Genomic DNA, 17,882 nt, shown 5'->3' on the forward strand with positions numbered 1-17,882 from the left:
TGACGAAGAATTTTTTTCATTATTTTAAAACTATTTTAGAGGAAAATGTAAATGTAAATACCTTGACATCCCATTCATCCCCTGCCCATCCTGTCCTCTTACTTCCTACTCACATTATCTCAAGTAGCATATTTTGAAACCAGCATACATAGCAGATATCACTGACAGCATGAAGATGAAAAGCATCACTGCAGTGTGCACCAGGCAGCACAAAACCAGAGCAGCTAAAACACAGTCCAAGCTCTACTAATAGGATCTATGGGAGACCAAAGTTTTTTAGCAATTAATGAGGAGAGGTCAGATTTTAATGCCTTAACCATCTCCCAGTGTGAGGGTAGCAGCGTGACAAATTAAACTTGATCCCAAAAATTTGCATTTTTAATCCCTCTCCTGCTAGGCTACACCACCTCAGATGCTGAAGTAAAGGAAGTAAAACAAGTTGTGGAGTTATTCCCCTCAAGTGTTCTGCAGATTTTAATTTTTCATTTGCACATTGTCATCAACCTCTTCCTGCCCTGCATCAATTGCTCTCCACCCAGCTTCACAGGCTGAGTAGTTCCCCTATGATTACAGCACTGGAAGAGATGGAGTCAGGCCAAGGATTCATCTGTTCCTGAGTATTTTCTGTTTCTGGAGGCAGATTTCCTTTTCTGTCCACTTTTTTCCCCAATATGATTCTCAATGCAAAACAAATATTATCAAATTCATACCCCTGTACTGTTATCCTGCCATCATCTGTTTCATGCCAGCCAACATGCACTTCCCTACCACAGGCTGTGGTATTTTATAGCTACAGCACATGTCCTCTACACGATGGCTGTGTGCCTCTTTGCCTCAGAGTTTGCTCTTTAGCTCAGGAGGGAATCAGAATGGTGCAGATCCATCAACATTGTACCCTACAGACTTGGCAGTGAGTAGTAATTTTCAGTAATTCAGAATGAGTTATGATAAAAGAGTACTCACAATTGTATTTGGCTTTTACAAAGATCTTTTGTACTCCTAGTCTGTTAAATTTATTTCATACACACCAAAGAATAAAACTTCCTTTACCCGTGGAGAAAAAAAATTCCAGTTTCAAAAAGTAGTTCTCAGTTCCAGTAGGAGGTGATGAAAATAAAACTAAGTAATTTACTTACTAACAAACATTTTGTTTTAGTCATACAAAAAATTGTATTTGAACATATGTTTCAAAATTCAAAATCAAAATTACACCAGAATCTTAAATATGAAAACTGTAATAGTTACATTATTGTTTTTCTGCAGTACTTTTCTCAGTGTCCCACCACAAGTGGAAATTTGAAAGATTATGTGAAATACTAGTGCAAGGAAAATGAACGTGGTTCAATATAGTGCTTTAAGACCCCACTTCACATTTATGGTCCAGTTCCTCTCTAGTGGTGGTAGTAATAGCAGGAAAGAAAGAGAAGCCTTTTGTTGCTCTCTTGCTGTTGCTTTTTCAAGGGTTTGAAAACTGTGCTAGGAAAAATAATTGTTGGAAGACAAAGTTCCTGCAAGTACAGCTAGAACTGAAATTAAAATGATGTGAAAGCACACATGCCAGCAGGCAGCAGCCTGCCAGAGCCCCTTAAACTTTTAAGTTAAAATGAAACAAAAGACAAAGGCTCCCCCAAGTTCTGTTCCAGTGTATTCTTCATTTAGAGCTCTTGGTCCAGGAAGTTTCGCACAATTACAGTGAGAGACACTGATGTGTTGTTCATGTTCTGCTTTGAAGTCTCAGGGATGTCTGGCAGTTTTTCCTGGGCCATGCCCTATGCTCACCTAGGGCACACAACTCCTGGGAAGGGTGATGTGTGTTAGGCTTCTTTATTGGCTTCAGACACCATTATGTTCCATTGCCCTGGGGACTATTTGCTGGGGAGCAGTTTGATTGAAGTATAATCACTTTTGAAACTCTCTTTTTATAAAAGTAAAGTATTTTTAATCTACCAAAACATACCTCAGTGATGGAAAATGTAGCTCAAGTCACTGCCCCACTCACCCTGGGACCTTGGTAGCATAAGTAGAGGGACAAGAGCTGTCAGCAGCACCTCCATGGGTAAGGGATCTCAGCAGATCTCAGTCAGAAAGTAAGATTGCTGTGAGTCAGGATTTGACTGGAAAGCTGCATAACGACCTCTCAGTGGTCACCTGTTTCAGGAAGCACAAAGGGTGAATTGGCAACTTGGACAGCAGTCTCTGATCTGAATCCCTTCAGAACAAGAACACAGGACCTACAGTGGGATGCAAAGCTAAGGCCTGTGGGATCCTCATAAAGATTTTGAGCCAGCCTTAGGGACAAGAGCTTTTCTCCAGAGACTTTGTGTTCCTACTTGCAGGTCCCATAATGCTGGACAGCTTGATTTTGGATTTCAAAGGATGAATCCTTTTTAGCCAGCAGCCATACTGTGTAATGGCAGGAAGTGTGGAACATGACTTCTATGTTGCTCTGTGGATTCTCAGAGGGGAAAGAGTCATTCCTGCTGCTCTAGTGCAAAACTATTCCAAGACAGAAACATTTACCTGGGATAAAAATCTCCTCCTCAGGATATGATCCCACAGTGCCTAGCATTCATGGGGCTGGTTCCAACCCTGCAGATCTTACGATACAAAATGCAACCACCATCAACACGACTCAGTGCAGAATCTCTGTCTGTCACTTAGATTACCCAAGCATTAAGTTTAAAGTATAGCCTGTTTTGCAGGAGTCTCATGTTCTTGGTTGTTTCCCAAAGTGAATATTCAAGAGGAAAGAGTAGAAGTATCTCTGGAGTTGAGCACTCAGTGTTGTACCTTCAGTTCCCAATTATACAGCAGCAAATTACAACGCCAAAGTGGGAGCAAGGCTCTCCCAGCTAAAGCAGAGAAGGGACAGACGGCTTAGTGAAACACAGCACAAGATCCAGCCAGGGCACGCGAGCTGGGTGCAGGACCAGGCCGGGGGCCGCTGTGCGGTGCTGGCTGTCCCTCCGTGTCAGTGCTGTCCCTCCGTGTCAATGCTGTCCGTTCGTGTCAGTGCTGTCCCTCCGTGTCAATGCTGTCCCTCCGTGTCAGTGCTGTCCCTCCGTGTCAATGCTGTCCGTTCGTGTCAATGCTGTCCCTCCGTGTCAATGCTGTCCGTTCGTGTCAGTGCTGTCCCTCCGTGTCAATGCTGTCCGTTCGTGTCAATGCTGTGCGTTGGTGTCAGTGCTGTCCCTCTGTGTCAATGCTGTCCGTTCGTGTCAGTGCTGTCCCTCCGTGTCAATGCTGTCCCTCCGTGTAAATGCTGTCAGTTCGTGTCAATGCTGTCCGTGCAGATCCCAACCCGCGCAGGAGGGAGCTGCTGCCCGGCCGCGGACAGCCGGAGCGGCGCGGCAGGGCAGAGGCACAGGCAGCGCCGCGGCGGAGGCAGCAGCCCCCGCTTCTGGAGATACCCGCGGATGGGGAAAGATCGGGGATGAGCCGGGAGGCGGTGGGATGGGAGAGCGGAGAGAAGCGGGAGGGGAGGGAAGAGGGTTGCGGGAGGAGAAGGGGAGGGGACAGCCAGGAGTCGAGGTGGGGGTCAGCGGAGATAATAAAGCCGGGGAAAAGAGGTAGAAGGGCGAGCGGAGCCGTGGAGAGCTGGGCGAGCGGGGATGGACTGAGAGCGTGAGCGGGGCCGGCGGGGAGGCCGTGCCCGGCGGGGCGATGCTGCCCGGGCGGCGGCGGCTGTGGCGGTGAGCGGGGCGTCACCATGGGCTGCGGGGGCAGCCGGGCCGACGCCATCGAGCCCCGCTACTACGAGAGCTGGACGCGGGAGACCGAGTCCACCTGGCTGACCAACACGGACTCCGAGAGCCCGCAGCAGGAGGGCAGCGCCGAGGGCCCCGGCCGGGAGCAGGGCGGCCAGCGCCCCGGTGAGTGCAGGACAGGGGAGCGGGCAGGGCGGGGAGGGGAACGCCTGCGACACACGGGGGGATGTGGGTGTGGGGGGTGTGTGTGAGTGTGCCCCTACACACACTGTGTGAGTGTGTGTGAGTGTGTGTACCCCTATACACAATGTGTGTGTGAGTGTGTGTGTGTGCCCCTATACACACTGTGTGTGTGTGTGTGTGAGTGTGTGAGTGTGTGTGCCCCTATACACACTGTGTGTGTGTGTGCCCCTATACACACTGTGTGTGTGAGTGTGTGTGAGTGTGTGAGTGTGTGTGCCCCTATACACACACTGTGTGTGTGCCCCTATACACTCTGTGTGTGTGTGTGTGTGCCCCTATACACACTGTGTGTGTGTGTGTGTGTGTGTGTGCCCCTATACACACTGTGTGTGTGAGTGTGTGAGTGTGTGTGCCCCTATACACACTGTGTGTGTGTGTGCCCCTATACACACTGTGTGTGTGTGTGTGTGTGTGAGTGTGTGTGCCCCTATACACACTGTGTGTGTGTGTGTGTGAGTGTGTGAGTGTGTGTGCCCCTATACACACTGTGTGTGTGTGTGTGTGAGTGTGTGTGCCCCTATACACACACTGTGTGTGTGCCCCTATACACACTGTGTGTGTGCCCCTATACACACTGTGTGTGTGTGTGTGTGAGTGTGTGTGCCCCTATACACACTGTGTGTGTGTGTGCCCCTATACACACTGTGTGTGTGTGTGTGTGAGTGTGTGTGTGTGCCCCTATACACACAGTGTGTGTGTGTGTGTGTGTGTGTGCGTGCCCCTATACACACTGTGTGAGTGTGTGTGTGTGTGCCCCTATACACACTGTGTGTGTGTGTATGCCCCTATACTTACTCTGTGTGTGTGCCCCTATACACACAGTGTGTGTGTGTGCCCCTATACACACTGTGTGTGTGTGTGTGAGAGTGTGCCCCTATACACACTGTGTGTGTGAGTGTGTGTGTGTGTGAGTGTGCCCCTATACAATCTGTGTGTGTGAGTGTGTGTGTGAATGTGTGTGTGTGTGAGAGTGTGCCCCTATACACACAGTGTGTGTGTGTGTGTGCCCCTATATACACACTGTGTATGTGTGTGTGTGCCCCTATACACACTGTGTGAGTGTGTGTGTGCCCCTATACATACTGTGTGTGTGTGTGTATGTATGAGTGTGTGTGCCCCTATACACACTGTGTGTGTGTGTGCCCCTATACACACTGTGTGTGTGTGTGTGAGTGTGTGAGTGTGTGTGCCCCTATACACACACTGTGTGTGTGCCCCTATACACACTGTGTGTGTGTGTGCCCCTATACACACTGTGTGTGTGTGTGTGAGTGTGTGAGTGTGTGTGCCCCTATACACACTGTGTGTGTGTGTGCCCCTATACACACTGTGTGTGTGTGTGTGTGAGTGTGTGAGTGTGTGTGCCCCTATACACACTGTGTGTGTGTGTGCCCCTATACACACTGTGTGTGTGTGTGTGAGTGTGTGAGTGTGTGTGCCCCTATACACACTGTGTGTGTGTGTGTGTGTGCCCCTATACACACTGTGTGTGAGTGTGTGAGTGTGTGTGCCCCTATACACACTGTGTGTGTGTGTGTGTGTGTGTGTGCGTGCCCCTATACACACTGTGTGAGTGTGTGTGTGTGCCCCTATACACACTGTGTGTGTGTGTGTGTGCCCCTATACACACTGTGTGTGTGAGTGTGTGTGTGTGTGAGAGTGTGCCCCTATACACACTGTGTGTGTGTGTGTGCGCCCCTATACACACAGTGTGTGTGTGTGTGTGTGTGTGCCCCTATACACACTGTGTGTGTGTGTGCCCCTATACATACTGTGTGTGTGTGTGTATGTGTGAGTGTGTGTGCCCCTATACACACTGTGTGTGTGTGTGTGTGTGTGTGCCCCTATACACACTGTGTGTGTGTGTGTGAGTGTGAGAGTGTGTGTGCCCCTATACACACTGTCTGTGTGTGTGCCCCTATACACACTGTGTGTGTGTGTGTGCGTGCCCCTACACACACTGTGTGAGTGTGTGTGTGTGCCCCTATACACACTGTGTGAGTGTGTGTGAGTGTGTGAGTGTGTGTGCCCCTATACACACTGTGTGTGTGTGTGTGAGTGTGTGTGTGTGCCCCTATACACACTGTGTGTGTGTGTGCCCCTATACACACTGTGTGTGTGAGTGTGTGTGAGTGTGTGAGTGTGTGTGCCCCTATACACACACTGTGTGTGTGCCCCTATACACTCTGTGTGTGTGTGTGTGTGCCCCTATACACACTGTGTGTGTGTGTGAGTGTGTGAGTGTGTGTGCCCCTATACACACACTGTGTGTGTGCCCCTATACACACTGTCTGTGTGTGTGCCCCTATACACACTGTGTGTGTGTGTGTGTGTGTGCCCCTATACACACTGTGTGTGTGTGTGTGAGTGTGTGAGTGTGTGTGCCCCTATACACACTGTCTGTGTGTGTGTGTGTGTGTGCCCCTATACACACTGTGTGTGAGTGTGTGAGTGTGTGAGTGTGTGTGTGCGTGCCCCTATACACACTGTGTGAGTGTGTGTGTGTGCCCCTATACACACTGTGTGTGTGTGTATGCCCCTATACTTACTGTGTGTGTGTGCCCCTATACACACAGTGTGTGTGTGTGAGAGTGTGCCCCTATACACACTGTGTGTGTGTGTGCCCCTATACACACTGTGTGTGTGTGTGTGTGCGCCCCTATACACACAGGGTGTGTGTGTGTGTGTGTGTGCCCCTATACACACTGTGTGTGTGTGTGCCCCTATACACACTGTGTGTGTGTGAGTGTGTATGTGTGAGTGTGTGTGCCCCTATACACACTGTGTGTGTGTGTGTGCCCCTATACACACTGTGTGTGTGTGTGTGTGTGTGTGTGTGCCCCTATACACACTGTGTGTGTGCCCCTATACACACTGTGTGTGTGTGTGTGAGTGTGTGTGTGTGTGTGCCCCTATACACACACTGTGTGTGTGCCCCTATACACACTGTGTGTGTGTGTGTGCCCCTATACACACTGTGTGTGTGTGTGTGAGTGTGTGCCCCTATACACACTGTGTGAGTGTGTGTGTGTGTGCCCCTATACACACAGTGTGTGTGTGTGTGTGTGTGTGTGTGTGCGTGCCCCTATACACACTGTGTGAGTGTGTGTGTGTGTGCCCCTATACACACAGTGTGTGTGTGTTTATGCCCCTATACTTACTCTGTGTGTGTGCCCCTATACACACAGTGTGTCTGTGTGCCCCTATACACACTGTGTGTGTGTGTGTGAGAGTGTGCCCCTATACACACTGTGTGTGTGAGTGTGTGTGTTTGTGAGAGTGTGCCCCTATACAATCTGTGTGTGTGAGTGTGTGTGAATGTGTGTGTGTGTGAGTGTGCCCCTATACACACAGTGTGTGTGTGTGTGTGCCCCTATATACACACTGTGTATGTGTGTGTGTGCCCCTATACACACTGTGTGAGTGTGTGTGTGCCCCTATACATACTGTGTGTGTGTGTGTATGTGTGAGTGTGTGTGCCCCTATACACACTGTGTGTGTGTGTGCCCCTATACACACACTGTGTGTGTGCCCCTATACACACTGTGTGTGTGTGTGCCCCTATACACACTGTGTGTGTGTGTGTGTGTGTGAGTGTGTGTGCCCCTATACACACACTGTGTGTGTGCCCCTATACACACTGTGTTTGTGTGTGTGTGTGCCCCTATACACACTGTGTGTGAGTGTGTGAGTGTGTGTGCCCCTATACACACTGTGTGTGTGTGTGTGTGTGTGTGTGTGTGTGTGTGTGTGCGTGCCCCTATACACACTGTGTGAGTGTGTGTGTGTGCCCCTATACACACTGTGTGTGTGTGTGTGAGAGTGTGCCCCTATACACACTGTGTGTGTGAGTGTGTGTGTGTGTGAGTGTGCCCCTATACACACTGTGTGTGTGAGTGTGTGTGTGAATGTGTGTGTGTGTGAGTGTGCCCCTATACACACAGTGTGTGTGTGTGCCCCTATATACACACTGTGTATGTGTGTGTGTGCCCCTATACACACTGTGTGACTGTGTGTGTGTCCCTATACATACTGTGTGTGTGTGTGTATGTGTGAGTGTGTGTGCCCCTATACACACTGTGTGTGTGTGTGTGTGTGTGTGCCCCTATACACACTGTGTGTGTGTGTGTGAGTGTGTGAGTGTGTGTGCCCCTATACACTGTGTGTGTGCCCCTATACACACTGTGTGTGTGTGTGTGCGTGCCCCTACACACACTGTGTGAGTGTGTGTGTGTGCCCCTATACACACTGTGTGTGTGTGTGTGCGTGCCCCTACACACACTGTGTGAGTGTGTGTGTGTGCCCCTATACACACTGTGTGTGTGTGTGTGAGTGTGTGTGTGTGCCCCTATACACACTGTGTGTGTGTGTGCCCCTATACACACTGTGTGTGTGAGTGTGTTAGTGTGTGAGTGTGTGTGCCCCTATACACACACTGTGTGTGTGCCCCTATACACTCTGTGTGTGTGTGTGTGCCCCTATACACACTGTGTGTGTGTGTGAGTGTGTGAGTGTGTGTGCCCCTATACACACACTGTGTGTGTGCCCCTATACACACTGTCTGTGTGTGTGCCCCTATACACACTGTGTGTGTGTGTGTGTGTGTGTGTGTGTGTGCGTGCCCCTATACACACTGTGTGAGTGTGTGTGTGTGCCCCTATACACACTGTGTGTGTGTGTGTGAGAGTGTGCCCCTATACACACTGTGTGTGTGAGTGTGTGTGTGTGTGAGTGTGCCCCTATACACACTGTGTGTGTGAGTGTGTGTGTGAATGTGTGTGTGTGTGAGAGTGTGCCCCTATACACACAGTGTGTGTGTGTGCCCCTATATACACACTGTGTATGTGTGTGTGTGCCCCTATACACACTGTGTGACTGTGTGTGTGTCCCTATACATACTGTGTGTGTGTGTGTATGTGTGAGTGTGTGTGCCCCTATACACACTGTGTGTGTGTGTGTGTGTGTGTGCCCCTATACACACTGTGTGTGTGTGTGTGAGTGTGTGAGTGTGTGTGCCCCTATACACTGTGTGTGTGCCCCTATACACACTGTGTGTGTGTGTGTGCGTGCCCCTACACACACTGTGTGAGTGTGTGTGTGTGCCCCTATACACACTGTGTGTGTGTGTGTGCGTGCCCCTACACACACTGTGTGAGTGTGTGTGTGTGCCCCTATACACACTGTGTGTGTGTGTGTGAGTGTGTGTGTGTGCCCCTATACACACTGTGTGTGTGTGTGCCCCTATACACACTGTGTGTGTGAGTGTGTGTGAGTGTGTGAGTGTGTGTGCCCCTATACACACACTGTGTGTGTGCCCCTATACACTCTGTGTGTGTGTGTGTGCCCCTATACACACTGTGTGTGTGTGTGAGTGTGTGAGTGTGTGTGCCCCTATACACACTGTCTGTGTGTGTGCCCCTATACACACTGTGTGTGTGTGTGTGTGTGTGCCCCTATACACACTGTGTGTGTGTGTGTGTGAGTGTGTGTGCCCCTATACACACACTGTGTGTGTGCCCCTATACACACTGTGTGTGTGTGTGTGTGTGTGTGCCCCTATACACACTGTGTGTGAGTGTGTGAGTGTGTGAGTGTGTGTGTGCGTGCCCCTATACACACTGTGTGAGTGTGTGTGTGTGTGCCCCTATACACACTCTGTGTGTGTGTGTGTATGCCCCTATACTTACTGTGTGTGTGTGCCCCTATACACACAGTGTGTGTGTGCCCCTATACACACTGTGTGTATGTGTGTGAGAGTGTGCCCCTATACACACTGTGTGTGTGTGTGCCCCTATACACACTGTGTGTGTGAGTGTGTGTGTGAATGTGTGTGTGTGAGTGTGCCCCTATACACACTGTGTGTGTGTGTGTGTGCGCCCCTATACACACAGTGTGTGTGTGTGTGTGTGTGTGTGCCCCTATACACACTGTGTGTGTGTGTGCCCCTATACACACTGTGTGTGTGTGAGTGTGTATGTGTGAGTGTGTGTGCCCCTATACACACTGTGTGTGTGTGTGTGTGTGTGTGTGCCCCTATACACACAGTGTGTGTGTGTGTGTGCTCCTGTACACACTGTGTGTGTGTGTGCCCCTATACATACTGTGTGTGTGTGAGTGTGTATGTGTGAGTGTGTGTGCCCCTATACACACTGTGTGTGTGTGTGTGCCCCTATACACACTGTGTGTGTGTGTGTGTGTGCCCCTATACACACTGTGTGTGAGTGTGTGAGTGTGTGAGTGTGTATGTGCGTGCCCCTATACACACTGTGTGAGTGTGTGTGTGTGTGCCCCTATACACACTGTGTGTGTGTGTATGCCCCTATACTTACTGTGTGTGTGTGCCCCTATACACACAGTGTGTGTGTGCCCCTATACACACTGTGTGTGTGTGTGTGAGAGTGTGCCCCTATACACACTGTGTGTGTGTGTGCCCCTATACACACTGTGTGTGTGAGTGTGTGTGTGAATGTGTGTGAGTGTGCCCCTATACACACTGTGTGTGTGTGTGTGTGCGCCCCTATACACACTGTGTGTGTGTGAGTGTGTATGTGTGAGTGTGTGTGCCCCTATACACACAGTGTGTGTGTGCTCCTATACACACTGTGTGTGTGTGTGCCCCTATACATACTGTGTGTGTGTGAGTGTGTATGTGTGAGTGTGTGTGCCCCTATACACACTGTGTGTGTGTGTGTGTGTGTGTGTGAGTGAGTGTGTGTGCCCCTATACACACTTTGTGTGAGTGTGTGTGTGTGTGTGCCCCTATTCACACTGTGTGTGCTCCTACACACACACACTGACTGTGTATGCCCCTACACACGCTGTATGTACACCTACACACACACGGTGTGTGTGCACGGGGGTGTGTGTGCCGATCCACCCGTTTTCCTGCTGTGGGGAGAACGCATTCCGCCCCTCCGCCCGCCCTAAGAAATGCAGGCGCCCAAGGCTGCGCTGCAGCTGCGGAGTCTCGGAGCGCTCGGAGCGTCTGCGCTGCCCGGCCAGCCCCGCCGGGAGCGGGGCCGAGCCGGGAGCGGGACCGGGCCGGGAGCGGGACCGGGCCGGGAGCGGGGCCGGGCCGGGAGCGGGGCCGAGCCGGGAGCGGGACCGGGCCGGGAGCGGGGCCGGGCCGGGAGCGGGGCCGGGCCGGGAGCGGGCCGGGCCGGGAGCGGGGCCGGGCCGGGAGAGGGCCGGGCCGGGAGCGGGGCCGGGCCGGGAGCGGGGCCGAACCGGGAGAGGGCCGGGCCGGGAGCGGGGCCGGGCCGGGAGAGGGCCGGGCCGGGAGCGGGGCCGGGCCGGGAGCGGGGCCGAACCGGGAGAGGGCCGAACCGGGAGAGGGCCGGGCCGGGAGCGGGGCCGGGCCGGGAGCGGCCCCGCCGCGCTCTGGACTATCAGAGCTGCCTCGGGCTCTAGAGATCCGCTCACGGCGGTGCTCAGCTACGAGCAAGGGCATAGAGACGCTGTCAACTGTGGAATAGTGTTCTCAGGAGAGAAGAGAGCTTGGTCTTTGAGGCCCTTGCTGCGGAATACATGGCTATTTCTTTAGCAAGACAAATAACTTAGGAAACAAATTGAAATTAGGGAAGAGGCAGCTTTCTTCCCCTCTGCCTCTGATCCCTTCTGATACGTCGAAGGTTCATGACCAGAGAGGGTGGGCTGCGCAAGAGCAGACCATCAAGTTTGAATTTCCCAGTTCTTGCCAGTATGCTACATCCCTAGTTGTGCATGTGTTACAGAAGTGGCAGATGTGGGAAAGGGATTGAGGAGCTCTGATCTGATTTGAAATTTAAAATGTTTTAAGAATTATTGTGTATTACAGCAGTATCTAGAAATCTCAGCCTAGGTCCAGAAATCCATTGTGCTAGATATTGTATAAATGTCTGCTGCCCAGAATAGATTATCATTTCCATATAAAGCAGTAAATGCCTATAAGCAGGTTCAGATGAAAAGAAGTGGCTTTACAGACTTTTATAGAAAGCAATAAAGCACCAGGAAAGAAGTGCAGGAGTAAAGATTCACAAGGGTGGGCATCACATGCCAGCTGGAATAGGGACCACAACTCTGTGCTGGCCAAAATATGATATGCAGGGAGAAGTCACAAAGGGTCTATGTTGTACTCCTAAAGGGTAAAGAAAGACAGACTCTGTAGTAGTCAACTGGAGAATTATGATAAATTGAAGGTGAATGGGTCTATGAAATATCATATTAAAGAAGATTAGATAAGGAATTTAAAGAAGTTCAAGATGATGCTGATCAGTAAGTTCAAATTACAGGTAATAGTGTTGTCTCCAGCAGTGAAAGCTAAACAGAGTATTACTTTTTAACCCACACTTAGCATTATCTTAGCCATGTTTGCTTTGCGTTGGTGCCTAAACATCATAAACAGAAGCTAGACAGCCCAAGATCTGACTCTGAATAGGAGGTAATAAAGAGGTAGATCAGTAAATATTCTTCCTAGAATCATGTGATAATTGGCTTTGTGTTTGGAGACGAGAATACCAAAGATGAGATCAACACCTGAGACCAATCGAGACTGATGAGGGCATGAAAAGCTTTACAAGAAAACCTTGAAGAAGAAATTAGAAGCAAAGCGATGAGGAAAGGACAGAGTAGGAGCAAAAACTATGAGTAGAATTTCAGGGCAAGATTCACTCTTCAACAGAGCTGTGGTGGCAGCAGTTTAAGGAACCTAAGGAACACACACTGCTCCCATATAGTGCCTCAAAAGTCATAAAGTACTTCATGGAGAGCTGTTGTAGGGTAAGGTTTGAGGTAGGGAAGGAATAGGGATGAGAGGTACTCCAGGGACTAGAAACAGCACTGTAAATGAATTTACAGATGAAAGGGAGAGGAAGGAGCAATTGGAGGGGCAAATGAGGTCAAGTATGGGTTTAAGACATGAAGAGGAAAACATGCCTTTATTGTGAGAACTGAAAATTATCTAAGATTGAGGGACAGAAAGAAGAATAAGGGAGGGAACAAGAGCAGGATGGGTGAGATGGGGAAGTGGGAGATGACACTGGCACAGGTGAAGGTAGGAAGGCACTGTAACTGGGATACAGAAAGGGAGGAGGCACCAGCCAAATGAGGATGGGGATAGAGGATGAAGTTCTTCTTTGTCATTTTTCATTTGGTATGAGTTGCTGAAATTCTGTGAAGAGAGGGACATAGAGATAGGATGAAAGAAATATTTTGGGAAAAGACAAAAGCAGTAAGAGATGGTTGTGACTGTCAACATGTTTCAGTTGTAGAAAAAACAACAGAATTGGACATCAAAATGTAAAGAGGAGTAAATCACTCAGGGCTGGAAGACTGCCATGTATACAGAATCAGAGAGTGTATCAATGAGGAAAGGGTTAATAGCTACCATATATTAATCTTAGTAATTTCATACCAGCACAAATTTCATATGTTTCTCTTTTTTTTCAGTCAGTACATTTAGCTTTCTGTGCCTGCTCTCATTGGAACTGTATGTATTTCTTTAGCCAAAGGTTTGTATCTTTACCAAATATTTTTGAAAGCTTAAATATTATTAAATTAAAAGACAGGTATTGAGGTTTTAGAATTTTCTCATTTGCTTTTATATTTTTCCAATTTCTATTTATCCCTTCTTATACTAGTTATTAATTTCCCTACTTGAATTTTTACATCCATTTTTATAAAGTGTATTGTAATCTGTGTGTTTTTTTACAGGAAGACATATAGGACAGTATTAGTTGCTATAACATACCTAAAATAAGAGAGATCTTAGGTTCATGGGAAGTGACTTGGGTCATGAGAAGTCACCAACAGACATAAATATAGGTGGTTGTAATTTATATAATAATGTATATCCTGTAACTTAATAGTGTTGCAGCACACTGCTGAGGCTTTGGCAATGAGGAACAGGGCAAGCAGACATGGATAAAGAGGGATAGAAAAGTAATAAATAACATCATGAAGTACTGCAGGTGCTGGAATTGAAAGGCGTTTTCTGGAAGATAAGTGTATGTGTTGTTCATCGGGTGAGTGGCTTCTGTGAGGGAGAAAAAAGGAAAGAATCACAGTGAGCCTTTACAATAAAGCAGTTTCTTGGAAGAAGATCCATTGCTATGTGAGCAAAGAACTTTTCAAAGGACTGAGGTACTGCACAGGCTATAGCTGGGGGAAATAATAGACTACATTTCTGCTTAGTAACCGTTCCTTGAACCTTGCAGCTCCTTGCACAAATTGCTTTCTCTTTAGAGGGTCTGATTCAGCTAAGTGGAAGTGTTAGCAAAGTAATGACTTCCAGAGGAGGTAATAATCCGTGGGTACAGATGAGTCCCAGGGCAGTCACCATGGGTTACATGCAAACCATGGGGACTAGGTTGAATTCACAAAAAGCTCACAAAACTGACAAGTATTTTGGAATATGTCTGCACAACCTGTCGTATTATGTTGGGGTAACTTGCTGATATGTGTATGTCTATGTATATTCTAGAAATTTAAGATGTACAATTTACTAGCAGAAACCAGGACTCTAAAAGTACTCCATAAACACATTCAATATCAACTCTAATAATAATTAATTTTGTTTGTTTTAAAGGAGGTTTAAAGCCATCTTATTTCTACTTTCTATTTTCACTAAGTCAGTTGCTGTGTTCAATTATTTTTTTCTTTATTATACCTGAAAGCACCTCAGAATGGATATGACACATTGTCTTGTGGTCAGAGAGACTTTACAATCAATTCACCCCATGGGCTGCAAGTGCCTTAAGACAGGATCTCTCTTTACTGTTTTTCCACAGCAACCAGCACAGACCCCAATCTTTAACAAGGATTGTTAGTAAAATGCAAATAAAAGTAATTAATTTTTAAATGATGTTGCAACCAAGTAAAAAATAATTCTTTTGTATCAGGATAGAAAAGCTGAATATTGATTGCCTCAGGACTGACTTGTCCAGTTCCTCAACGAGTAAAATATTTTTTTATTTTTTTATGTGACCCACAATATCAGCGAAAAAAACCCCTGCTTTTTATTCTTTGAACTTTACACTTTTTCCTTAGTGAAGTCATTTTTTTCCCCTGAAGCATATTAAAGAAAACATTATCCGTGTTTCACCCAGACTCACGTGATGTACACAGAAGGAAAACTTGCTCGTGGCATCAGCAAACATAACCGCAGTAAGTGGTCTGCCAGGAGTAAACCTTCAATTTAGGATCAGTGAAGACATTTGCAAAATAGCTTTTAAACGGGAGGACAATCAACTCCTTTGTAAAATAAATAGAGAAAATCGGAGGAATACAGGAGAAATTTTATCACTGTCTAGCAATCTGGCTGGCTAACAGTTTATCTTGCATAATTGCCCTAATATGCTTGTGCGTTTGTGAATGATTCTTGCTCTGCTCTCTGGGGCTAAATGCCTGCCTCATGCTGCCGCTCCGCAGTTTCCTGATCGCTGACAACTCCGGGACGTTTCATGGACCAGGCTCACAGTTTGCAGCTAGGCTTCTGCGAGACTGGCTCTGCAGCAGGCGGCGTTGCAGGAGTAGCCTTTCTCGGCGGAGTTTCGGGCGCTGAGCTGCGCACGGTGCGCGGCAGAGCGCCGGGAGCAGCCGCAGCCGCGGCCGGGCTGTGCAGCATCAGTTGCCGTGACAACAGGGAATGATGCTGGCTCGGACCGCGCTGCCGTCATCCGCTCCCTCCTCCTCCTCCTCCTCCGGGTGTCCGCCAAGTTAAGAGATCAGCGGAAATAAATAAGCAAGCGTCAGGTTGTAAATGAAGAACCCGGTGCAGCAGAGTGTTTTTCCTGAATTGGACAGCAGAAAAATATTGAATAAACCATCTGGTTTAGGTCAAGAGGTAAAGAGGGATCAGTGCCTTACATGGGTATATCAGCATCTCTTTGTGCTCTTGTGCCTGTATGTTCATTTACTAATAGGTTGTTTCAAAATCTGGTATGTTTAAAAAACAGCTATAACAGTCATTCTGATGTGATATTTTCAGGAGATAGCCTTATTACAGTTCAGCATTACAGTTGAAGTGAATAAATGCAGCTCTTCCTGGACTGTAGGCATATTGCAGCAATTCCCTTTCCATCTTAGCCCAGGCCTTGGGTATAATAATGTGTTTGCATGGCAGTGTTTTGTAGCGGGAGCAGGGTGCAGGGTTGGTTTCTATGAGAAACTGCTAGAAGCTTTCCCCACATCCTGTGGAGCCAGGCAGTTCCAAGATGGACCAACCACTGGCCAAGGCTTATCTCACCTGCAGTAGTGGTGGCACCTTTGGGATAACTTATTTAAGAGGTATGGGGGGGAAGTACCTGCGGAAGAGCAGCTGGAGAGAGGAGTGAGAATACGTGAGAACAGCACCTTTGCCATTTCCCATTGAACGTGCTGTTGTGGGTTGACCTGGCCAGATGTCAGGAACCCACCAAAGCACTCACTCACTCCCCTCCACAGCTGGACAGAGGAGAGAAAATTTAATGAAGGATTCAAGGGTTGAGATAAGGACTGGGAGAGAAATCATCCATTAGATACTGTCACTGGCAAAACAGGCTCAACTTAGAGATATGAAGAGAATTTATTACACTAAAAAAATCAGACCAGGATAATGAGAAGTAAAATAAGCCTTTAAAAACACCTTCTCCCCACCCTCCCTCCTTCCCAGCTCTACCACCTCTCCAAGTGGCTCAAGGTGGAAGGAATAGGGATTATGGTCAGTTCATCACCCAAGGCTTCTCCTGATGCCTAGAGAGAGAGGAGTCCTTCCCCTGTTGCACTGTGGGGTCCCTCTCACAGGAGATAGTTCTCCATGAACTTCTCCTGTGTGAGCCCATCTCACAAGAAACAGCCCTCTGAGAACTGCTGAAACATGAGTCCATCCCATGGGCAGCAGTCCTCCCAAAACTGCTGCAGCGTTCCACGGGGTGCAGTGCTGCAAGGACAGGCTGCTCCAGCCTGGCACCAGGGCCCCTCTCTCCACAGGCCTCCCACGGGATCACAGCCTCCTCCAGGCATCCACAGCTCCAGCCTGGGTCTCCTCCACAGGTGCAGGTGGATCTCTGCATCCCTTTGGACCTCAGTGGGCTGCAGGGGCACAGCTGCCTCACCATGGGCTGCAGAGGAATCTCAGCTTTGGTACCTGGAGCAGCTCCTTTCCCTCCTTCTCCACTGACCTCCGTGTCTGCAGAGTTCTTCCTCTCACATATTCTCACTCTGCTCTTCTCTGGCAGGAAAATTACCGCTACACTACAACCTTTGTTTGGATTTTCTCCTTAGATCTGTTATCACAGAGGTGTTATCACCATTTCTAATTGGCCCAGCCTTGGCCAGCAGCATGTCCATCTTCTGAGCCATCAGGGATTGGCTCCGCCAGACATGGTGGAAGCTTCCAGCATCTTCTCATAGAAGCCACCTCTGTGCCCCCCTGCTGCCAAAACCCAGGCCATGCAAACCCAGTGCACCATATATACTTGGGATTTGCTCAGCACAGAAGCAGATCAAGGATTATAGTATTGGCCTAAACCAGTATTTATTGCACCACAAGAGAGCGCTGAAATTATTGCAAAGAATCAGACTCAGATGATAAATGCAACCTTTTGTAAGACCGTATTTTTCAGCCCAAGCCTAGCTGTCAATTCTTCTACTCCACACATTTTCACCTTTGCTGTCATTTGATAGTGCAATACTGGCTTAATTTCACATTTCAGTTAAAAAATGGCACTGATACTTATTTGGCCCATCAGATCATGCTAAGCAATCTACCCCACCACCTCTGGAAGTATTTTTAAATTAATTGTTTTTTAATAAATATGTACTGCCATGAAAAAGGATGCATCCATAGATAGCAGAACTTAAGTGTCAAAGATAATAGAGAGATGAGAAACTTTCTTGTATTATGACCCTTCAGCTTGCTATTCTGTGAGATGTATCAGGCTCAATTGCTGGAAAAAACTTCAATTTTGTTTGAGA

The 17,882-nt window shown here is 48.3% G+C and overlaps 1 protein-coding gene across 1 annotated transcript in view; it reads left to right on the forward strand.

Moving 5' to 3' along the window:
- The first annotated feature begins 3,709 nt into the window (after positions 1–3,709).
- Positions 3,710–17,882, forward strand: part of BAALC (BAALC binder of MAP3K1 and KLF4) — a 28,903-nt gene continuing 14,730 nt past the window's right edge. The window contains exon 1 of the mRNA XM_062503331.1: positions 3,710–3,872. Coding sequence (XP_062359315.1) covers positions 3,710–3,872 — 163 coding nt within the window. The remainder of the gene's footprint in view (positions 3,873–17,882) is intronic.

Source organism: Cinclus cinclus, chromosome 1 (genome assembly GCF_963662255.1).
Source record: "Cinclus cinclus chromosome 1, bCinCin1.1, whole genome shotgun sequence".
Taxonomy (NCBI): domain Eukaryota; kingdom Metazoa; phylum Chordata; class Aves; order Passeriformes; family Cinclidae; genus Cinclus; species Cinclus cinclus.